Source organism: Fusarium graminearum, chromosome 3, assembly GCF_000240135.3.
Source record: "Fusarium graminearum PH-1 chromosome 3, whole genome shotgun sequence".
NCBI lineage: Eukaryota > Fungi > Ascomycota > Sordariomycetes > Hypocreales > Nectriaceae > Fusarium > Fusarium graminearum.
Window position 1 is genome coordinate 75,226 of NC_026476.1, and position 18,657 is coordinate 93,882.

Consider the following 18,657-nt stretch of genomic DNA (forward strand, 5'->3'; position numbering starts at 1 on the left):
AAAAGAAAGAAAAAGTGGCTATGTTGAATGATCCACTGCAAAGTTAGCGGATGTTGAGATGAGAAGGATAAAAGGATTCCCCACGGGGTAGAGGGACTCCTTTATCGATTTCACTCTTGCTACCCAAAGTGTCACTCTCAAACCAACTTCTTACTTTAAAGTAGTACCTTGAATGGTTTCCCCACGATCTAGGCCCCAGAGTCGCATAGCATGTAATCCCCGCAAACCTCGGGTATTCCGACACTGCACGGATTTCCCGAGCACAGAAGACTCGGCTATCGGGATAATATTGAAACGGTCGCTGTATTGAACACCGACAGTCCAGTGACATTTGAATTAGATAATAATCTGGGAAGAGTCTTATGAAAGCGTCATACTGACTTTGGAGTTTCAGAGCCCTATCGATATCTTTGGCTACTATTCACTATGGAAACCTCATCAGTACTCGACAGCGACATTCAATTCGTGTCTCCAACAAGTGTTCTAAAGACAGATGGCATTGTGCAGATCAGCAATGACCTTTCAAGTTTTACTTTGAAAAATCTAGGATCTGGTTCAAACGCGGAACTTGTCCTGGACTATGGCCGTTGTGAAGGCGGTTTCCCCATTTTTTCCATTATTTCCGCATCAGCACCAAAAGGCCAGCAACAAATCGCATTCCAAGTCACTTACAGTGAAACTATTGAGGGAATTGATAATGAGAATGGTAAGAATGATATTTCTGTTTGTATCTTGCCATCCAAATGTTGACATCGTTTTGACAGGCGATGGTCCATTTTTCCTTTTCTCAAACGCTATGGATAGCTACAGAGTTTGTCACCACCACGCCGACGCCACCAACGATACTCAGACCATAAAATCGAGATTCACTCAAGCATCACAGAGGTATGAGAAGATTACTTTGATAGAACCAAACACCACCATCGTGTTTTCCGAAATTGGCTTTCAACCTTCCCGTCCACCAGCTTCGGTGCAGGCTACATTCCACTCCTCCAATGAAACCGTCAATCAAATTTGGAGAGATGGAGTTCGCACAGTCGACATGTGTACGGTGGCTCAGGGGGAGACAGTACCGGCCTGGGAAATTGTCAACCAGGGAACTCGTGTCTATGGTGGCCACTGGGCCCCGTGTAGGCAGGGAACAAGGTGGTCCGATACCAGAACCACATTCTACACAAAAGTTGAAAAATACGGAGCTAGTTGGGCTGTACGTATGATTACTAACGGGCTCATCTTTTGCTTGGACATCAGAAGCAAAAAGTTGTCAGTCGTCGAGGGGCTATCAAACCAATCATCTATCATGCCTTCCGTCGAAAGAGGATCATGGCAGTTGCCAGAAAGCTTAGATCTATCTAGCTGGCTGATCATTGAGACTCTGACGGTTGGGAACCAGGTAACTATTACTATTGAAGGTCATGAGTTAGCCACAGTCACAGACATCCACGTCAAGGCTATGTTGGGCGACAACCTAGTCAACACGGGCTCTGTGGCATTTGGTGGCCCACCTGGATGGATCGCACTGTACCGCGACTTGTCGGTCAAATCTCTCGACAATGAGATTCTTTACCAAAACAATTTTCTGCAACAAAATTCTGAACGAACATACGCCGATTTCCAAGTCGGAACAAACCAATTCCCCTGCATTATTGACGGAGCGAAGCGAGATAGAGCTTCTTTTGGTGGCGATGCTTTTGTTACTGGACGGTCTATTGCATACTCCACTACCGACTTCCAAGCATGGAAAGGAACGATTCAGCTCTTGATCAGTCACCAGACCAAAGATGGTTACCTTGGAAATCTCTGCCCTATACAGGCTCCAAGTCATGATGGCGAAGATGAGCCCCCATGCTATGGTCACTACTCCCTGACATATGCGTTGCTTCTCGTAGTATCTGTCAAGGATTTCTGGTTGCACTCAGGCGATCGAGCGCTTGTGGAAACGTCATGGCATCAACTTGAACGTCACATGAAGTTTACAAGGCAGTTTTTGAACCACGACGGATTGATCGAGGCCCCGCCATATCTTTCAAGTAAGTTGAGACGGCCACGATATCGTTATCTTTGGGTACTAATGATGGAAGTGACGTGGTTTCCCATGGGGGGACCTGTCTTTGGTGTATCCGCAGGATTAAACCTTGCTTATTACGATGCACTGAAAGCTATGGCATTGATGTCATCAGAGAAGGACATGGTAACTCAGTATAACTCGCAGGCATCTATCTTGAAGGAATCATTGGTTCGTGGCCTTTGGAACAATAAACAAGGCACAATGCGTCCAGCTCCATCTTTGGCTGCCGATGGAGTTTTCCAAGACGTGAATGCTTACGCGGCTTCATTGGGTATTTGTCCAGAGCATTCCGAAGCTGTAGAGGGCATATTTCCATCTCATGCGAGTTTGCCAGTGTCCTTTCGAGGTATCGACAGGTGGGACGATTTTCAGTTGACCAGTCCCTACGCTTCGGGATTTGCACTTGAGGGTCTTTTTGCCAAGGGCGAAGGTATAAAGGCCATGGACTTGCTGTTTCAGGTATGGGGTACAATGGCCAACCAAGACAGTCCCAACTACTCGGGAGCTCACTGGGAAGCCATGAGATCAGATGGTACGCCGTATAACCATGACGTATCTTTGGTTCATGGATGGTCGACTTGGCCTGTCTTTCTCCTTCCTAGGTATCTTGCTGGAGTTTATCCTCTCGAGGCTGGTTGGAAACGTATTGGGGTTGAGCCCGTCTTTACGGATATAGAGGAAGTGGGTTATACGCTTGAAACTCCACAAGGATGTCTTTCAGTCAAGGTATACGCAAGGGCGAAGCAGGACACTGCAATAATTCATATATTGGTGCCTCACGGTATCACGACTGTAGTGAAGGCCCCCAGAGGCTGGTCACTCGCCCAACAAGGTATCTTTCAAGGGGACGGGACAGAAGTCTCGTTCACATTCTCAAGAGAGGATAGATAATCCGATCCGATAGTTTAAACTAGGAGTGGCGTTTGAGTCCTGAAGTCTGTCAGTGAGCACAGTGTCATGATGTCTGTGTGTTAGACACAATGTAGAATAAGGTTGAAGAATAATTACCGTGAAGATCAATTTGACTGGTTCTGTGGTACCCATTGATATTTCTTTACATGGCTTGATGTTTTTTTTTAGCAAAGTTCAGTATATTACCTACGGCTGAAGTTAATGTCTTGAACTGAATTCTGAACTTAAGATGATAACTACCCAACGTAAAATGGCGTGCCTAATGATAACTTTTAACTGCTCCATTTCACCCATGAGAGAATTTATTTATACATTTAAAAATGCACAGGCTGATCGTAGTGGTACAACACATTGAATGATTTGGCGAATTAAAAAGCTTCCCAATGCAACTTGAATCCCTCCTGAATTGACGTTATGCACTAAACTGTGCACAGTAATACCGCTTAGGGGCCAAAGGTCAAGGAAACAGATCAACAATTTTAAATCGTCCTGTGGGACTGTGTGTTGATTGACCCAGCTGTGTGTGCCCTTCCGAGGATACATGATTTGGTCACTTGTGACTGCGACAGGAGGGGTAGCACCGGTTTCGTGTTCTCGGATAATCCGAACTCCATCCACTTTGACGCGGGAAATCCGACGGCCGGCAACTAGACGGAAGCAATCTAATTGGCTACAAGCGTATATTGGTGCGCAACTCGGTAATTCCTTACCTGTTAACGTAATCATACATGTTTCACTCTCTACAAGCTACCTACACAAGCCCTAGCATCTGTCCTGCAGCATTATCACTGCCTGTCAAGTCATCCAAGCATATATACAAGCTTGCGACTGTCAGCAGTAATTTACTTCCAATCCAAATATTCAGCCAGGAGATATGGATACTCAAGCTGTATTACAGAGTTTGACCCTGGAGGAAAAGGTCTCCTTACTCTCAGGTACTCCCGATGACTTTACGTCCATTGCTGGGATACCTAGGAAGAACATCCCACCGCTCCAGGTATGCATGGGGATCTAAATCTGTGCTCTACAAGCACTGACCTATACCAGACTGCGGACTCTATCAGCGGAATACGACCTACTGAATTTGACAGTTCATTAACTACGGCCTGCTTCCCAAACACAGCATGCATAGCGTCAACATGGAACATAGAGCTTCTCAAAGAAATGGGTCACGAGCTCACTAGCCAAGCGAAATTGAAGAACGCCCAGATCATCCTCGGTCCAACCATCAATATCCAGAGAGATCCTCGAGCGGGACGAAACTTTGAATGTTTCAGTGAGGATCCGCTTCTTTCTGGCTACATGGCTGCAGCGATCGTCAACGGAATCCAAAGTCAAGGATTTGCAGCTTGCGCAAAGCATTTCGTCTGTAATGACTCCGAAACTCAGCGGCGCTATTACAATGTTGATGAAACTTCTCACGGTCGAACCTTGCGGGAAATTTATTTGGCTGCTTGGTCATTTCTGTTGCAGAGATCAAACCCTGCAGGTGTGATGACAGCGTAAGTATCCTATCATTCATCAACTGCGCGCTTTCGCTAACATACCATCAGATACAACAAAGTCAACGGGACTTTTTGCTGTGACAGCAAAGACCTCATTCATGATGTTCTCCGAGGAGAATGGGATTACAAAGGCATTGTCATGTCTGACTGGTTCGGCACTCGCTCTACTGTTGAATCCATGATGGCTGGCGTGGACGTTGAGATGCCTGTCCCAATATTCAGAGGCCAGAAGCTGATTACCGCTATCAAGAACGGTGATGTTAGTCAAGATTGTATTGATGCAAGCGTATCAAGACTTCTTGACCTGCGAAATCGCACGAAAGGAGCACAAAGTGTAACATCAATGACATCAGAGATCATCCCATCTACCAATAATGTGGCTCTGAGACTTGCTCATGAAGGTATTGTTCTTCTCAAAAATGAAAACAAAGCCCTGCCTCTACAGAGTCTCCATGACCTAAAGGTTGCGGTTGTTGGCGAATATGCCAAAAAGGCAGTATTTACTGGAGGAGGGAGCGCATCCTGCAACCCTCAATATCGCCAGGTTCCACTCGATCTTTTACGAGAAGCATTCCCCAGAACGGAATCTGTATCGTATGCTAGTGGTGTTCGTATGCGTCGCATCATCCCGATCGTGTCACCAGAGATTATTACTACAGATCAAGGCCAGAAAGGGGTTGAGGTCTCTTTTTTCAATGCTGGGTGCGACCACCCTTTTCTCACTGAAACATTGGAAGAAGCCACTGTCAACCTCATGACCCGGACCAAGCCTGGACTTGTGTTGGCTGGCTCCCATATCAAAATGACAGGCAACCTTGTCCCAAAAACGACCGGAACTCACATACTAGCGCTTCGACACTCGGGATCTTTTACTGTTGAGGTTGATGGCATCACTATCTTTACAGGCGATGCACCCGATATCACAACTGAGCAATTTTTGTTTAATCTTCGCAAGCTTGAGTCACGCATCGAGGTTCCAATGGAGGCTGGAAAGACCTATCGCATCTCCGTCAATATGAATTCAAGAAAGCTTGTAGTTGGTGAACCAACCCCATACGGACTTACACTGGCTTTTGAAGAGGAATATCACGAAATTCAAGCTATACAGGAGGCTGTAGATGTGGCTAAGTCATCCGACATTACTATTATCTACGCTGGCCGCAGCGAACAATACGAATCTGAAGGATTTGACCTCGAAGAAATCACTCTGCCTGACAACCAAGTCGCCATGATTAAAGAAGTCGCTGCGGCCTCGAGGAAGACTGTGGTACTTTTGCATTGCGGTAATCCAATCGATATCGACAGCTTTGTTGGCGACGTTGATGCTGTCGTCAACATGCATTTCCCAGGCCAGGAAGGTCCGCAGGCCATGGTCGATATCCTCACTGGAAAGGTTAACCCGAGTGGTCGATTGACAGCAACCTGGTTCAAGACGCTGCAGGATTGGCCTAGCTTTGGGAACTTCCCTGCTGAGAAGGACGGTAACGGATCCTTCGTCATTAAATATGCTGAAGGGTTGGCGATTGGATATCGAGCTCCAGTTCCAGCTGCACAAATTCAGTTCCCATTTGGTCACGGATTGTCTTACACTTCGTTCTCCTATGCCAATTTGACGATCAATCTAGACAAGTCATCGATGGCTTCTGTCCTAAAGGTCAGCGTTTCCGTGACTAATATCGGCAGCGTGTTCGGTAAAGACGTTGTGCAGGTATATATTTCTCCACCAGAACGTACTGTTGATTGGAGGCCATCAAGAGAACTCAAGGAATTTACCAAGATTAGTCTTTATCCGGGCGAGACAAAGAACATATCTATCGATTTGGATGTCACGACTTTCAACAGTTATTGGTGTGAGTCCTCGCGTGCGTGGGTTGTCGATGGGGGAGAGTATGGTGTTGAAGTAGGCAATCAGCGCATAGCTTTTGTCATTTAGTTTAAACTAGTCTCGTCATGTTGAAGTTATTTCCGTGCCTTGATTATGTCTGAGACGTGTTAGCCTGGTTTAAAGTAATGTGATGGGTTTCAACTAGTGCAACTTTGCTTAACTTGGCCTTCGTTCCAGCAATCGTCGATGGCACACAAAAGCCGGTGCGTTTCTGAATGGAACATGGGGGCGATGCGTACAAAACGACCATTCACTAAGGTCTACTTCAAAGTTCAATGTGAGCACTATAGACCTTAGCTTAATGCCTGGCTGACGGCAATAACTTTTACCGAGGCATAGCGCATTATGCAAGCATCAGTTATCGGATCCATCAACTCTAAATAAGACTCACACACCCACAATTAAGTTCAAACACCCAAGAGACGCATCCGCAGTCGAACTAGAATAGCTTGTTCATAGTATTGAGAAATTCATCTGACCTGACAAATACCATGATTTTACAGAAGCGCGTACTCGGAAAAATACAATGCCGTATTTAAAGAACGTAATTACTGGGCAATGCCGAACAGGTCCGCGCGTCAGATAATATAGCTACGAGGTCCTAGTTTGAAACTGGAAGGTGAAAAGGCGGATACGATGCAGACCAGAGTTAGAGCGGGCATATGGACTATGATGGCAGCTGGAAATGACACTTTGTCTTCCTCAGTATAGCAAGGACGCCGATCACTCATTTATGCTTAATATGAATAGGAATGACTAACGTTGTCGGTTCTGTACTTATTTGCCATCCTCCTGAAATTGTCATTATGGCGTATAGAACGTTGTGAGCACTTGGTCTTGCCACTGTCACCCTTGCTCTTCCTACAGACAAGGATAGTAAGCAAGGTCTTGTGGCCGGCAAATTCATCGTCGCACTCAAACCAGCTGCCAACGTCGATTTTGATTTACACACTCGATGGGTGTCGGATGCGTATAAACAAGCTCTCGCCCGCCACGGTGTCGAGTGACCTCACATGCTTCTAGGCCTTTATTCACCTGCACAGCTATAAAAGGATACACGCTATCCTTCTTCTAGCTTTCTGAGGCCCTGTTTGTCAATTTCCAGAATAGGGACAAACACGTCCGTGATTCTAGTCTCGGGATTAATAATTCCACCTGACCATTCCTTAGCTAGCTAGCTTCCTTCGTTAGATAATAACACACACGCGCCTCAAAGCCATTAGTGCGATTATCAAGCCACACTGCGGCGGTGGCGACCAATGAAAAAGCCGTTGCTCGAAACCGGCTGTGACACAAACTGATTTTGATTGGCCGCCACATCAAGCCCACGGTACATGTTTACTGAAACTTGGCGCATCTATTACTACAGATTCTAGCACCAGCGCGACATCCAGGGTAGGTATCCTGGCATTAACCACTGGATGAACAATATAATGAGACACGCTGAGTTTTATATGAACATATACCTCTTGGAAGAGAATGACTTTTCTATACATTAATAGCAGGAAAGAGGCATTACGACTTAAGTAACTTTGAGTTTCAACTAATCATGCTCCAGCCAGTTGTCTGTAGCTAGCATTAGACTACTTTGTTCAAAATGTAGAATTTTATAGAATATCAAAACTTGTCGTGCATTTCCAGGAGCGCGCAGTGAAAATAGTTTAATCCTGCTGAACAAATCCTATCAGCTTAGTAGACTACCATTAAAACAAGCATGTTTATTTTACTACCATTTCGTTCTTCGAATTGTGACTACTGAGGATGTGCGACTTAAATCTCATTTCTTATTGGCATAACTGCTACGAAGTACAAGAAGCAAGCTAACCGCCCAGGGCCAACCGCTCGGCTTTCGAATTTGGCGCGGCTGTATTCTCTTATCTATAGTACATTCTGCATCGACATATGCCCATCTAACCAACTACACGAGTCGCGACTATTATCATTCACCTAGAAACACGAGTCGACTGCATTCCTCTGATATGAGCATTTGATAGAGCATTGAAAATCCAGCTGAAGCCTTGATCAAGTTTGAATGATATAGAGTAACGGGGCTCTATCGTTCAAAGAGTTGACGCTTTCCGCCTTGAAATTGTCCCGTAATCCTCAATCTTTTGCGAGTTTCCTATTTAATCACAACGCCTTTCTTCCTGATATATCATATTTTAGCTTATGTATGCACATACGGAGACCTGATATCTTTACCTTCTGCCACACATGCAGACTCAGGCTCGAACCAGTGAGGTTTCGAGAGCAGCACGTACAAATGCCAAACGAGTACCGGCACTACTGAGCCCAAGAGCGATAACAACCCAATGAAGGTAAATCCACTAGTTTCCGGCCGGCTAGTTTGCCAGAGGACAACAGATACGAGGGCGCTCTCGATAACCGCGCATGATGCGTATGTTAATTTCCGTTTCGCTGCAGCGTCTGTGGAATCCGGCAAAGACAGAACCATGGTTGCTGACATTCCGAGCATCGTCGCACCGAAGAACTTGAACATAGCACTCGTGCTATTGGGGACTGACTCCAACGCCACCAAAGAGGAGAGCAATCGGCCAGGGAAAAGAATAGAAGCGACAGAGAAGACACCGTTGGCGATTGCTTCCCAGGCGAGGGCATGCTGGATAATAGACGGCATAATGACAAGCCAATGCAGTGGATAGATGATATTTCTACACTTGATGTAAAGAAAACTAATGGGTTCAGATAGAGTTAGGAACCTATGTTACAGGTTACAGATGGGTTTATATATAATGACCCTCGAGATGGCTGTAGGTGTGCGAGGGAGTTCGTTTATCCGCAATGCCAACTACGGGTACGTTCGGAAGACCATAACGGCATAACGGCATAACGGCATAACGGCATTACGCTTAAGCATGACAGGAATATCTAGGCCTTACCCTATGCATTATATTCCCGAACTGTCCATAGACACCATTTAGTCATGTGATTAATAATTGTAAATCTTGAGGCCAATTTTATAGTTATGGCAGAACTACAGGCCGTGTAGAGGCCGGGCTCCCATTATCGTCCAGTATTTACCCGAAAAGAAGAGTCGACAAGTCAATTGTAGGCAGACAAAAGAGCTTTCCCACTCCCTGCGCAGCCTGCAGCACGTTGAGATTAAACCTAATTGAGCTTTTAGCCACAAGGTGTAATAAGGGGTCGATTGTGCAATCGAAAACCGTTTATTCCCCGCTTTATTTTCAGGTAGCAGCGTGAACACCAATGTGCTTATTGGGGTGGAGGGATCGGGGTGAATCCGAACAATTCTTCTACGAAAATTGTCCGATTCAAAGTGGGAGATTCTCCATCGTCTTTGCTGCGACTCTGCCTCCCTCAACTCTCACTCCATGATCTTTTCCGGTGAAATGAGCCCATCAGCCGGGCTTGCCACATCTTTTTCACTGATAGTAAGATATCAAATGTTCTAGATACGCTCTCAAACACCTTGCCAAGCTCGGCCAATGCCTGGCAGCCAACATCCAGATGCGCAGTTACCTGAGTTCTGACATGGTTCTCTAGCTCTGCTACAGCGGCGTACCAAGATCAGGGCTGCCGTGAATGCCATATGGGCGAACAATACATTCGCACGACGCAGAGAGAAGCGTAGTTTATAGCGACCAATGAGCTTAGCAACGTCCATAGCATATTTTACGCATATGCTCCGTGCACGCTTATGTCTTGGGCCAACTCGAGGATAGGGCTGAATATAGCTTTTGGAAAGAGGAGGACAGTGAAGAATCATGATGCAAAAGGCATGTTGCATGCTGTTGATTAACTGTCAGACAATTTCCAGCATGATGCACTCACGATAAACTTACTGCAGGATCAGAGTATACGGAAGGTAGCCCACGAAACTCACCGCAACAGACGCAAATACGTACACTATAGTCGCATGTTTAACGATTACACAGGCAAACCAGCCTTGATGTCACAGAACACTAGTGAATCCAATGGCCTGCTACCCCCTCTCGCTTCTTGGGTATACTATATGATCCATCTAGATGTGCCGCATGATTTTTGACGGCTGAACACTTCACCACAGCTTAACTACTCCATCAAGTGTTGGTCGAGGCGGTTCATTTCGCAATGAACTTTTCTTTCTGCCTGGCGCTACAGCTGCAGAATGCGATATACACTTTCTTGAAGAAATGAAGGCACGAGGTGCTATTTGGCGCCAGATCCGCAAGGTCAACAGAGTCATAGACCTTAAGCAGCAGGAAGAGGAAGGCGGTGAATGCAAAGTAAACGCCTTTATAGGACAAGAAGCGTATGATTGGGTCCACGATCCGTTCTTGGATGAAAAACACGCAAACTGTCAACTTCCTGGTTTGGTATGGCCAAGAGATGATCAAGATTGCCAGCTTATATACTATCGCGGATGGTTCTTTGCATATCATGATGCAGACACCAATTGCACGCTTGGGATAGCAGAAAATCATGCTATTTCTCTCGTCCGATTCAATACTATCCCTCTAGAATGGGACAAAGAGCAGGATGGGTTTAAACAATGGGATCCGATGGATTATCCTATTTGTTCACAACCAATCCCAGTTTTAAATGAGGGCAGTGATTATTACCTTGGTAGTTGGTAAGATTTGAGGAGGAGAAAAGCCTGGGAGGAAGAGGCTGATGAAGATACTTATTAAATTTTTTTATTTTTTTTTAATTACTAAATATAACTTTATAAATATATAATGAAAGTCTGAGAAGAAATAAAGCTATATTTGTTATTATTTAAATGAGTGTTGCTGACTGTGTCTTCTTATTATAATGGTATTGGAGATATGTGCATAGTAGTGGTGAATTCGTCTAGCCGCTGCTAAACCAGCAGAGCGACGTGCACGGGTCGCAAAAGAATGGTATAGGATGCCATTACTAGTAGTAATTGGTAGAAGTGGAACTCGTGTCTCTATGGTGCCAACTATGAGCGCCTATGAAAATTAAGGCAAAGGTTGATCCAGAGGGTCTGTTGATCGGCTACAAGCAGGCTATCGCCTTCCTTGATCATGGAGTGATTGATCACGCTGTTAATGAACACAGACAGTAGAAGAATGAACATCCTTTTCTCTCAGATAACACCAATTAATTAATTTCAAAAGCAGTGTGGTGTTATTGGGCATGTATGCCGTAAAATCGCGTGATATTTTATGCAGCTGAGACTTGTTTCAATAGTTACAGTAGTATGGTCACCAAAGATTTCAAACTATCAAAACCTTCAGATTATCCAAGAGCCATGGCTGGAAATTCTCCGTTAAGTTGCGGAGATACGTATTATAGTACTATGATGTAAATGTGATATGTGGTCTCGCATGTCATAACACGAAATGGTGATCTCAGCGGCTTGAATTATACGAGAATATTCGAACAGGACAGGAATCATGTCTGACCGGAAACACGAAATGTGAATGTGATGTACATACAACTGTTGTTCAATCTTACAGTGCCCCAATAGTACCTTTGACTTTTGCTTCTGCCTTTCGCCCTAGTTGTTGAAACCTCTCTACCCTATGACGCGCCTTTCCCTTACGAAGTCGCATTTCCATTCAAGTCCTCTCCCTGGGTTACGTCTTGGCGGCTCTAGTATGTCAGGGTTTCATCATAGCTACAATCACCCCTCTGTATTCATGATGCAAGTCCAACCTCGTATTTAGAAATTTAGATACGTATCTGCGCTTTCCAACTTGGACATTTATAAGATGGAACCAGTCATAAGCTTGATTCATCAGACCCTGCTACGTCTCAGCCGTCAATAATCATTTAACATCACAATTCTCAACATGGCTGCCGTAACTCCGATGGTCAATCTCGACCCGCAAACCCATCCTATTGACGATGGAAATATGGGTATCCGGAACCTGCGAGATCAAGTCAATTCAATACAAAATTTGCCGAGAACGGGGTATCCTATTGTATTAGGTAAGATATTAATCTAAAAAAGAGTGAAGGATGTATAGAGCAATTAACCGCATGACCGATTAGTCCCCGGGTTTAGTGGATGGGGCCGGCCTCTTCTGGGAACAGTAAACTATTTCGGCGGTTTCGAAGACTTGGCATTAGGCTTATCAACGATGGGCTATGTCGTGATCGTTGTTCGCATCGGCCCAATTTCGTCAAACAGGGACCGAGCTTGTGAGATTCACGCACAGCTCTACAACATAAACAGGAATGGTCCTGGGTAAAGTCTCACTATACCATCAGATGTCGTAGAAGTCTTTGGGCTAACTCGGGTAGTGGATTTGACCTGCCAGGAGCACCTGCAACCTTGATTCCTGTTCAGTTCGGGCTCAACCATCCAGCCTTCAATCCAGCAAATCCCGCATTGCTCAACAACGCTCAGACGTGGCAAGCAGTCGTCTATAACCCTCCCGCTGCAGCAGCTCATCTCCCACCAACCTGGACATGGAGTGCTACTAATAAGGTCCATTTCATATGCCATTCGCAAGGTGGAACAACCATCAGGTACTTGATCGAGCTCCTGCGTGGACTAAATGGCGACTTCGTCGCCATCAATGCTGGCAACCGTCAGGACTGGGTTAAGTCCGTCGTCACCCTAGGCACCCCCCACAAGGGCACAACGGTGACAGACGTAGTACAAGTGAGTCATATTTCTACAAGTACTGTTACAGACGTCAATATCTGACCTTAGAACGGAATGTTCTCTTGCCCAACCTGAGCCCCCTCCAGGACTTTGTTACCTCTTGCTCGTTTGAAAGCCGACCAAACAGGGTTTACGATCTGCACCTGGACCATTGGGGTTTCTCACGGAACCCAGGAGAGTTCTACAGCCAGATGCGTGCCAGAATTGCCGGCGATGTAACGCTCTGGTGGAATGGTGGCAACCATGGCTTAGAGGACAACAGTCTTCAAGGTGCAGCCGCTCTCAACGCATATGCCCCTTCGCCAGCTACCTACTACTTCACCATGTCTTTCTGTGCGACAGTGCCATTCCCAAACGAAACCCTCACTACTACGGAGGTAAACGGCCTACTCGCTTTGCTTCCAATCGTGCGAACTTTCAATATTGGCGGAATATTCGGCGGAATCTTGGCGCCGACTCTAAGAACGGCCATCCGGTTCGGAGCGCCAGGAGCCAGGGAATTTCTGACGTGGATGACAAATGTCGCAAACAACTACCTTGGGAATTTGGGATATTTTGCTCAAATTCCCCCGCCTGGCTTACAGATACCTCGGTCGGACGTGCTCCCACTACTATCATTTCCTGCCTACGCCATGGGGGGGTTAAATACCCCTCCTCCTGGCATCTTAGGAATGACGGCGGACCAACTTCAGCCAAATGATGGCATTGTGAATACCATATCGATGGACGGTCCAGTTGCGGGTCCTATTAGCGATGGGACGAATTTTGCAACTCAGCTTCAGATTGCGATAGGGGCTGGGGATATGCAGCTCGTTCGCGGGCAATACTGGCATCTGCATTCGAACTCGACGATCGACCATGCTGATCAGATCTGTGTATTTACGAATCCTGCTACGGTGAGCTTTTACCCCTTATAAAACTTGCAGAATCCTTGACTTATGTTTACCGCCTCGCACTAACGATGAGGTAGGCCAACCAAGTTCAAGTTATGTATAGGTTGTTTGCGAACTTACTGGATCACCTTCCATAGCCGCGCTTCTGAAATAGACTGAGGTCGCATGATTTTTCGTCGCCTGGTCTGGGAATGCTAATTACACGGGCTAAACCGGTGGCTTGGGGCGGTATAGCTAGAGCTATGAGGAAAGTCTATACCCCAAGTTATTAATCCTATATCTGTTGTAGCTGGAATCTGGTATTTGCACTCGCTTACGTGTGGGACCCTTTCAGCTACATGCTACCTCTGGGATTGTCCCGGTAAGCCATAGGGTAAGAAGATAAGAGATCACAATCAAATGTAGCCCTAAAAAAAGAATTGAGGGCAGTTCCTACCTGTATGATATTTTTAGATCTGCAAGCGGCTACCGGCTGATAATGATCACAAGACAGGCGTGATAGCAAGATTATGCTTCTGTGATTGGTTCTATCTATATGGACTGAAACCCATGCCTGTCCACCCCTGCAGAACATCGAACCAACATGCATAAGAACCACGACCAACAGACATTATAACCTGGCGAGGCCAGCGTGATATGAGGTATTTATATGACGGTTAAACCCATTACTTAACGCTATCTAGATTCTTTCCCAAACTTTTCCTTCCTCCTCATCTTAAATCACAACATGGCAGATCTTTCACCAGACCCGCCGTCAATCCTTTTTGAGGGATTGTCATTAGGAGACGGTCAGACTTCTCCCCAATACGGCAGCAGCCACTCAGCAGCTCCCGGGCAGCTGCGAAGGAAAGTTGACCTGTCATTTTCCTCTCCGCGCTCCGGTTCTTCCTCCTCGCCTGAAAGTGAAGGCGTTTTCGTCTTTGGCCAGTCGTCTCAGAACCGAAGCATCACGTCGAATGCTGTATTTCAATTCGGTGGCCGTGATCAAAATGTCGCATCTACGGATAGAGACGCTCGAGCAGAGTCATTCTCGTTTGGTACACTCCATAACATGACACCGTTGCCATCACCTTCGCCTTCTCGAGCAGCAACGCCACAGCAATCACCTCCTGCATATGTCACTGCATCTCCAGCAAAGATCGCTCATGCAGCAAGTGAAAATGGTACCAAGGCACCTGCATTCTCATTTTTATCCCCACCTAGTTCAGACAGTAGACGTCAGTCTTCATCATTGCTCTCATCAACCCCTTCAACTCCCAGCCAGCCCGGTGTAGACAAGCCGGAATCAGGTGGTATAGCGTCTCCAACTCCGGAGCCGTCTGTTCCCATCACTCCCTATGACGCTAGAGCGGAATCCGCACCTCCCCATGCCCTGTTTACGGCCACTTTCCAAGACGTATTGAAACAAGCCTCCGATATAGCGCAGAAGGCTGTGAGGTCTATTGAAAAAATGCAAACCGATGCTCCAAAGGACGAAGGCTCAGAGATTGATAAGTTCCTGAGCGATGCAAAGAGATTGCAACGCTTCCAGGGCACTGACACGCGCACAATCGCCGTTCTAGGAGACTCAGGAGAAGGTCAGGAACCCACCAGATAACAACGCTCGTTCTGTCGCTTACACCATTTCTACCACACATAGGAAAGAGCAGTCTTATTAATTCACTACTCCACTTCCCAGGGGTCGCTCAAACGGTATGTTGTGGTGAATTATTTACGATGGACTCTAGGGGAATTGGTATTAATGTCATGTGAAACTTTATAGGGCGATATTGGGTCCGCCTGCACCTCAGTTGTTACTGAGTATCGACAGAAGAAAGCAGAACATATTACTCCCATCACCATTGATGTCGAGTATCTCTCAGCGTTAGAAATTCGGGAGCTTATCAAAGAGCTTCTATGGAGCTATAGGCAGCTATTCCTCCCAGGCGTGGAATCTAATGAAGTCTCGGAACAGGATTACAACCGCTATATGAGACAATCCGAACAAGCATGGTCTGCGCTGCACGCAGCGTTCAAACACAAGAAACAGTTCACGCAGAGTTTTGCCCAGGACATGTCAGATGGGGCTCTGGAACGGATCACAGATCAGTTGATCGAGTGGACACGAGAAATTGAGTGGCCAACGGGTGGTGTAGACGGCTTTTGGACATCAACGGCACAGACTTCTGAGGAATGTGTTGAGAAGACAAAGTTCTTCATGCAAGACAAATTCTGGCCGTTCACTAAGATTATCCGGTAAGAGACCAATTTTCCTCGCTTCAAAATTTACATCTTACATACGGACTTTCTAGCGTATATCTTAATTCACAAGTTCTCAAAACTGGAGTTGTCCTCGCAGACCTACCTGGTGAGTCTGACCAAATTCAGTTGAGAGTGTGTTTTAACACATAGCCTCATTCAAGGGCTCCAGGACACGAACCTAGCAAGAGTTGGAGCAACTCAAGATTATCTCATCAAATGTGACAACATTCTCATTGTTGCCAAGATATCCCGTGCCATTACCGACCAATCTCTCAAGTCTTCACTATTCTATGTACTTTCTCGTCACATGCCAATGGAATGGGAACAATCCGGTACACAACGATTGAACGTTTCAGTTGTGTGTACCAAGTCAGAGGTATGACGACGTGGTTAAGTCGTGTTCATGCCTATTAACAACCCTGCCAACTAGGAGATCAATCTTCGCACAGCAAGACTTGAGTTCTGCGGTCCAAACCACAGTATCTCTACTGAAACCATGACATACCTTGATGAAGAAATCAATAGCGCAAAGTGTACTGGAGACAGGAGTAGGAAGAAAGCCGCAAAGAAGAAGTAAGCTGGCTACCATTGTATACTACAAATCCAATCTGACAATCGCACAGGCAGGAGCTTTTGCTAGTTCAAGCACGGAACGAACATGTCAAGCGAAACCTTCAAAGCGTCTACTCGTCTGAGATGAATGGCAGGACTCTGGATGTATTCTGCGTGTCCAACAAGTGGTACGAGAAGTATTGCCCAAAGGGAAACGCTCAATTTGTGGAAGCCAGCGGGATCCCAGATCTTCGTCGCTTTTGTCACAGTGTGACTGCTGATGCCCAGTTTAGTGAAGCAAAACATTTCTTGAGTTCCAGGTTGTCGGCGCTTCTCAATACACTGGACTTATGGGCCTGTAGCTCACTTCAAAAGCAAGATGAGATTGAACAGCCAGATGACTCTGTATACACAAGAGTCACCGAGCTTATAGATCAGGTAAGGGCTCGGGAATTGTTCTTAGTGCTACCAAATAATGCTAAAGGACCACACAGATGTCTGATGTTGTCGATACCTTCAAACAGGACTTTACTACATGCTTTCAGGAGCAGATAATGACGTTCTTCAGTATGTTGTAGTCCATAGCTCATTGAAAAGAGAGGCATAACCCTAATCTAGTTTGCTTTTAGGTCGAAGAGACCAGCATTGGGATGAAGCTGCAAGCAAGGAAGGCTCGGTATGGACAACTGTGAGTGACTAAATAGTTATACGCAAGGCGAGAAGAAGGCTAACTTGACCGTAATAGTGGCATTGGAGTAATTTAGCAGACAAACCCGCAAGCTTAGAAAGACATAACCCTAACAGTTTTACAGCTCAATACAACGCATGGTGTCTCAACAATGGAGTTCATCAGACCTTGAAGCGAGGGCACGAGAACTGGAATGCCAAGATTATATGGAAAATGCGAATGGAACTTGAAGGTCAATGGGACCTTGTCGAAGAAGAAGTGTCCGATGTCTTCGCTGCTCTGCTCGACGGTGTCAAGAGTCGGCTGGAGTCTTTTAAATCTAGTTTGTATGGTGAGTGGAACTGTTTTAATCCTGGTGGAGCGGCTGACAGTAACTGCCTTGACAGATTCACTCCCGCAGTTCCGCGTTGAGCCTATCGTCGAAAGTGTTACTGTCCAGATTGGAAACCTCGAGTACCGGATGAACAGAGAAAAGAGACAGTTCTCTGCCGAAGTAAGGTAGGGTTAAGCGCTTGTCTTTGGCTGCCATCTATTGCACTGTCTTTGTGACATATAGCTAATACTTTGGATAGAGCGATACGCAGATACGCTTCCGAGTCGAACTACAACTCCTACATACTTCAAGATATGATCCCTATATATAGGTCTGCCGCTAGCCAATATGGTATGTGCATATGTTTCCCTTGGCCCATAACCCTTGTCAGCCGCCGCTCAAGCGTGCTTTTCTTTTTTTTTCTTTTTCGAAGAGCTATAACCTAACGAGACCAAACTGTAAAGGGACCGGTAAAGCCGCACGCCAAAGATCGATCGTCCAAGGGCACATCCAACAGGGAGTTATCTTCCCGCAAATGGCCGTTGCAATCTCCGAAAGCATGGAAGGATTGATCAAACTAACCTCAGAAAGACTCAATACCATGCTCAGAAGTGTCCTAGCCACTATTGAAACAGATTTGGATATTGTATTTCAATCTTATCAGAGATCCCGCGTAAACCCGACAGCGCATAACGAGAGTCGAGACGACAAGATTAGGGAGTTTGCAGATGAGATTAGGGATTTAGGAATGAGGCATAAAGAATTGCTCCAGAGAACTGAAGGGATTTGAGGGAAGTTGTCTCGTTTGTCAGAAAAAGGGTTGCGAGGTGCGACTCTGAGAAAGTGTCGTCACCATCATGTTGTACACGATCTATCTGAGCCCACGCTTTGTGTCTAATAGTACAGTTGGTATTATATATAGTTTCCAAAACTTTATTTAGCGATGCCGTGATACCCTCCATGAGTTCGAAGATGCAATCAGCCGGTACCGTAACA

The 18,657-nt window shown here is 45.9% G+C and overlaps 6 protein-coding genes across 6 annotated transcripts; 5 read left to right on the plus strand and 1 right to left on the minus strand.

Annotated features, from left to right (window-relative positions):
• Positions 1–426: 426 nt before the first annotated feature.
• FGSG_12585 (uncharacterized protein) lies at positions 427–2,959 on the plus strand (the record flags this gene model as incomplete). The annotated part of the gene is made up of 2 exons (XM_011324842.1): positions 427–706; positions 765–2,959. 2 exons carry the CDS (start codon positions 427–429, stop codon positions 2,957–2,959), a joined length of 2,475 nt encoding a protein of 824 aa, XP_011323144.1.
• An 895-nt stretch (positions 2,960–3,854) lies between these two features.
• FGSG_12586 (uncharacterized protein) lies at positions 3,855–6,418 on the plus strand (the record flags this gene model as incomplete). Its single annotated transcript, XM_011324843.1, has 3 exons — positions 3,855–3,977; positions 4,028–4,482; positions 4,534–6,418. 3 exons carry the CDS (start codon positions 3,855–3,857, stop codon positions 6,416–6,418), a joined length of 2,463 nt encoding a protein of 820 aa, XP_011323145.1.
• A 2,074-nt stretch (positions 6,419–8,492) lies between these two features.
• On the minus strand, positions 8,493–9,008 carry FGSG_04712 (uncharacterized protein; the record flags this gene model as incomplete). The annotated part of the gene is made up of 2 exons (XM_011324844.1): positions 8,493–8,517; positions 8,554–9,008. The coding sequence occupies 2 exons, from the start codon at positions 9,006–9,008 to the stop codon at positions 8,493–8,495; spliced, it is 480 nt and encodes a 159-aa protein (XP_011323146.1).
• A 1,516-nt stretch (positions 9,009–10,524) lies between these two features.
• Positions 10,525–10,968, plus strand: FGSG_12587 (uncharacterized protein; the record flags this gene model as incomplete). Its single annotated transcript, XM_011324845.1, has 1 exon — positions 10,525–10,968. One exon carries the CDS (start codon positions 10,525–10,527, stop codon positions 10,966–10,968), a length of 444 nt encoding a protein of 147 aa, XP_011323147.1.
• Positions 10,969–12,153: 1,185 nt separating this feature from the next.
• Positions 12,154–13,891, plus strand: FGSG_12588 (uncharacterized protein; the record flags this gene model as incomplete). The annotated part of the gene is given in 4 exon segments (XM_011324846.1): positions 12,154–12,292; positions 12,356–12,505; positions 12,523–12,971; positions 12,992–13,891. The coding sequence occupies 4 exon segments, from the start codon at positions 12,154–12,156 to the stop codon at positions 13,889–13,891; spliced, it is 1,638 nt and encodes a 545-aa protein (XP_011323148.1).
• A 703-nt stretch (positions 13,892–14,594) lies between these two features.
• On the plus strand, positions 14,595–17,850 carry FGSG_12589 (uncharacterized protein; the record flags this gene model as incomplete). Its single annotated transcript, XM_011324847.1, has 8 exons — positions 14,595–15,444; positions 15,546–15,559; positions 15,630–16,102; positions 16,259–16,484; positions 16,775–17,098; positions 17,155–17,227; positions 17,473–17,679; positions 17,735–17,850. 8 exons carry the CDS (start codon positions 14,595–14,597, stop codon positions 17,848–17,850), a joined length of 2,283 nt encoding a protein of 760 aa, XP_011323149.1.
• Positions 17,851–18,657: the final 807 nt, after the last annotated feature.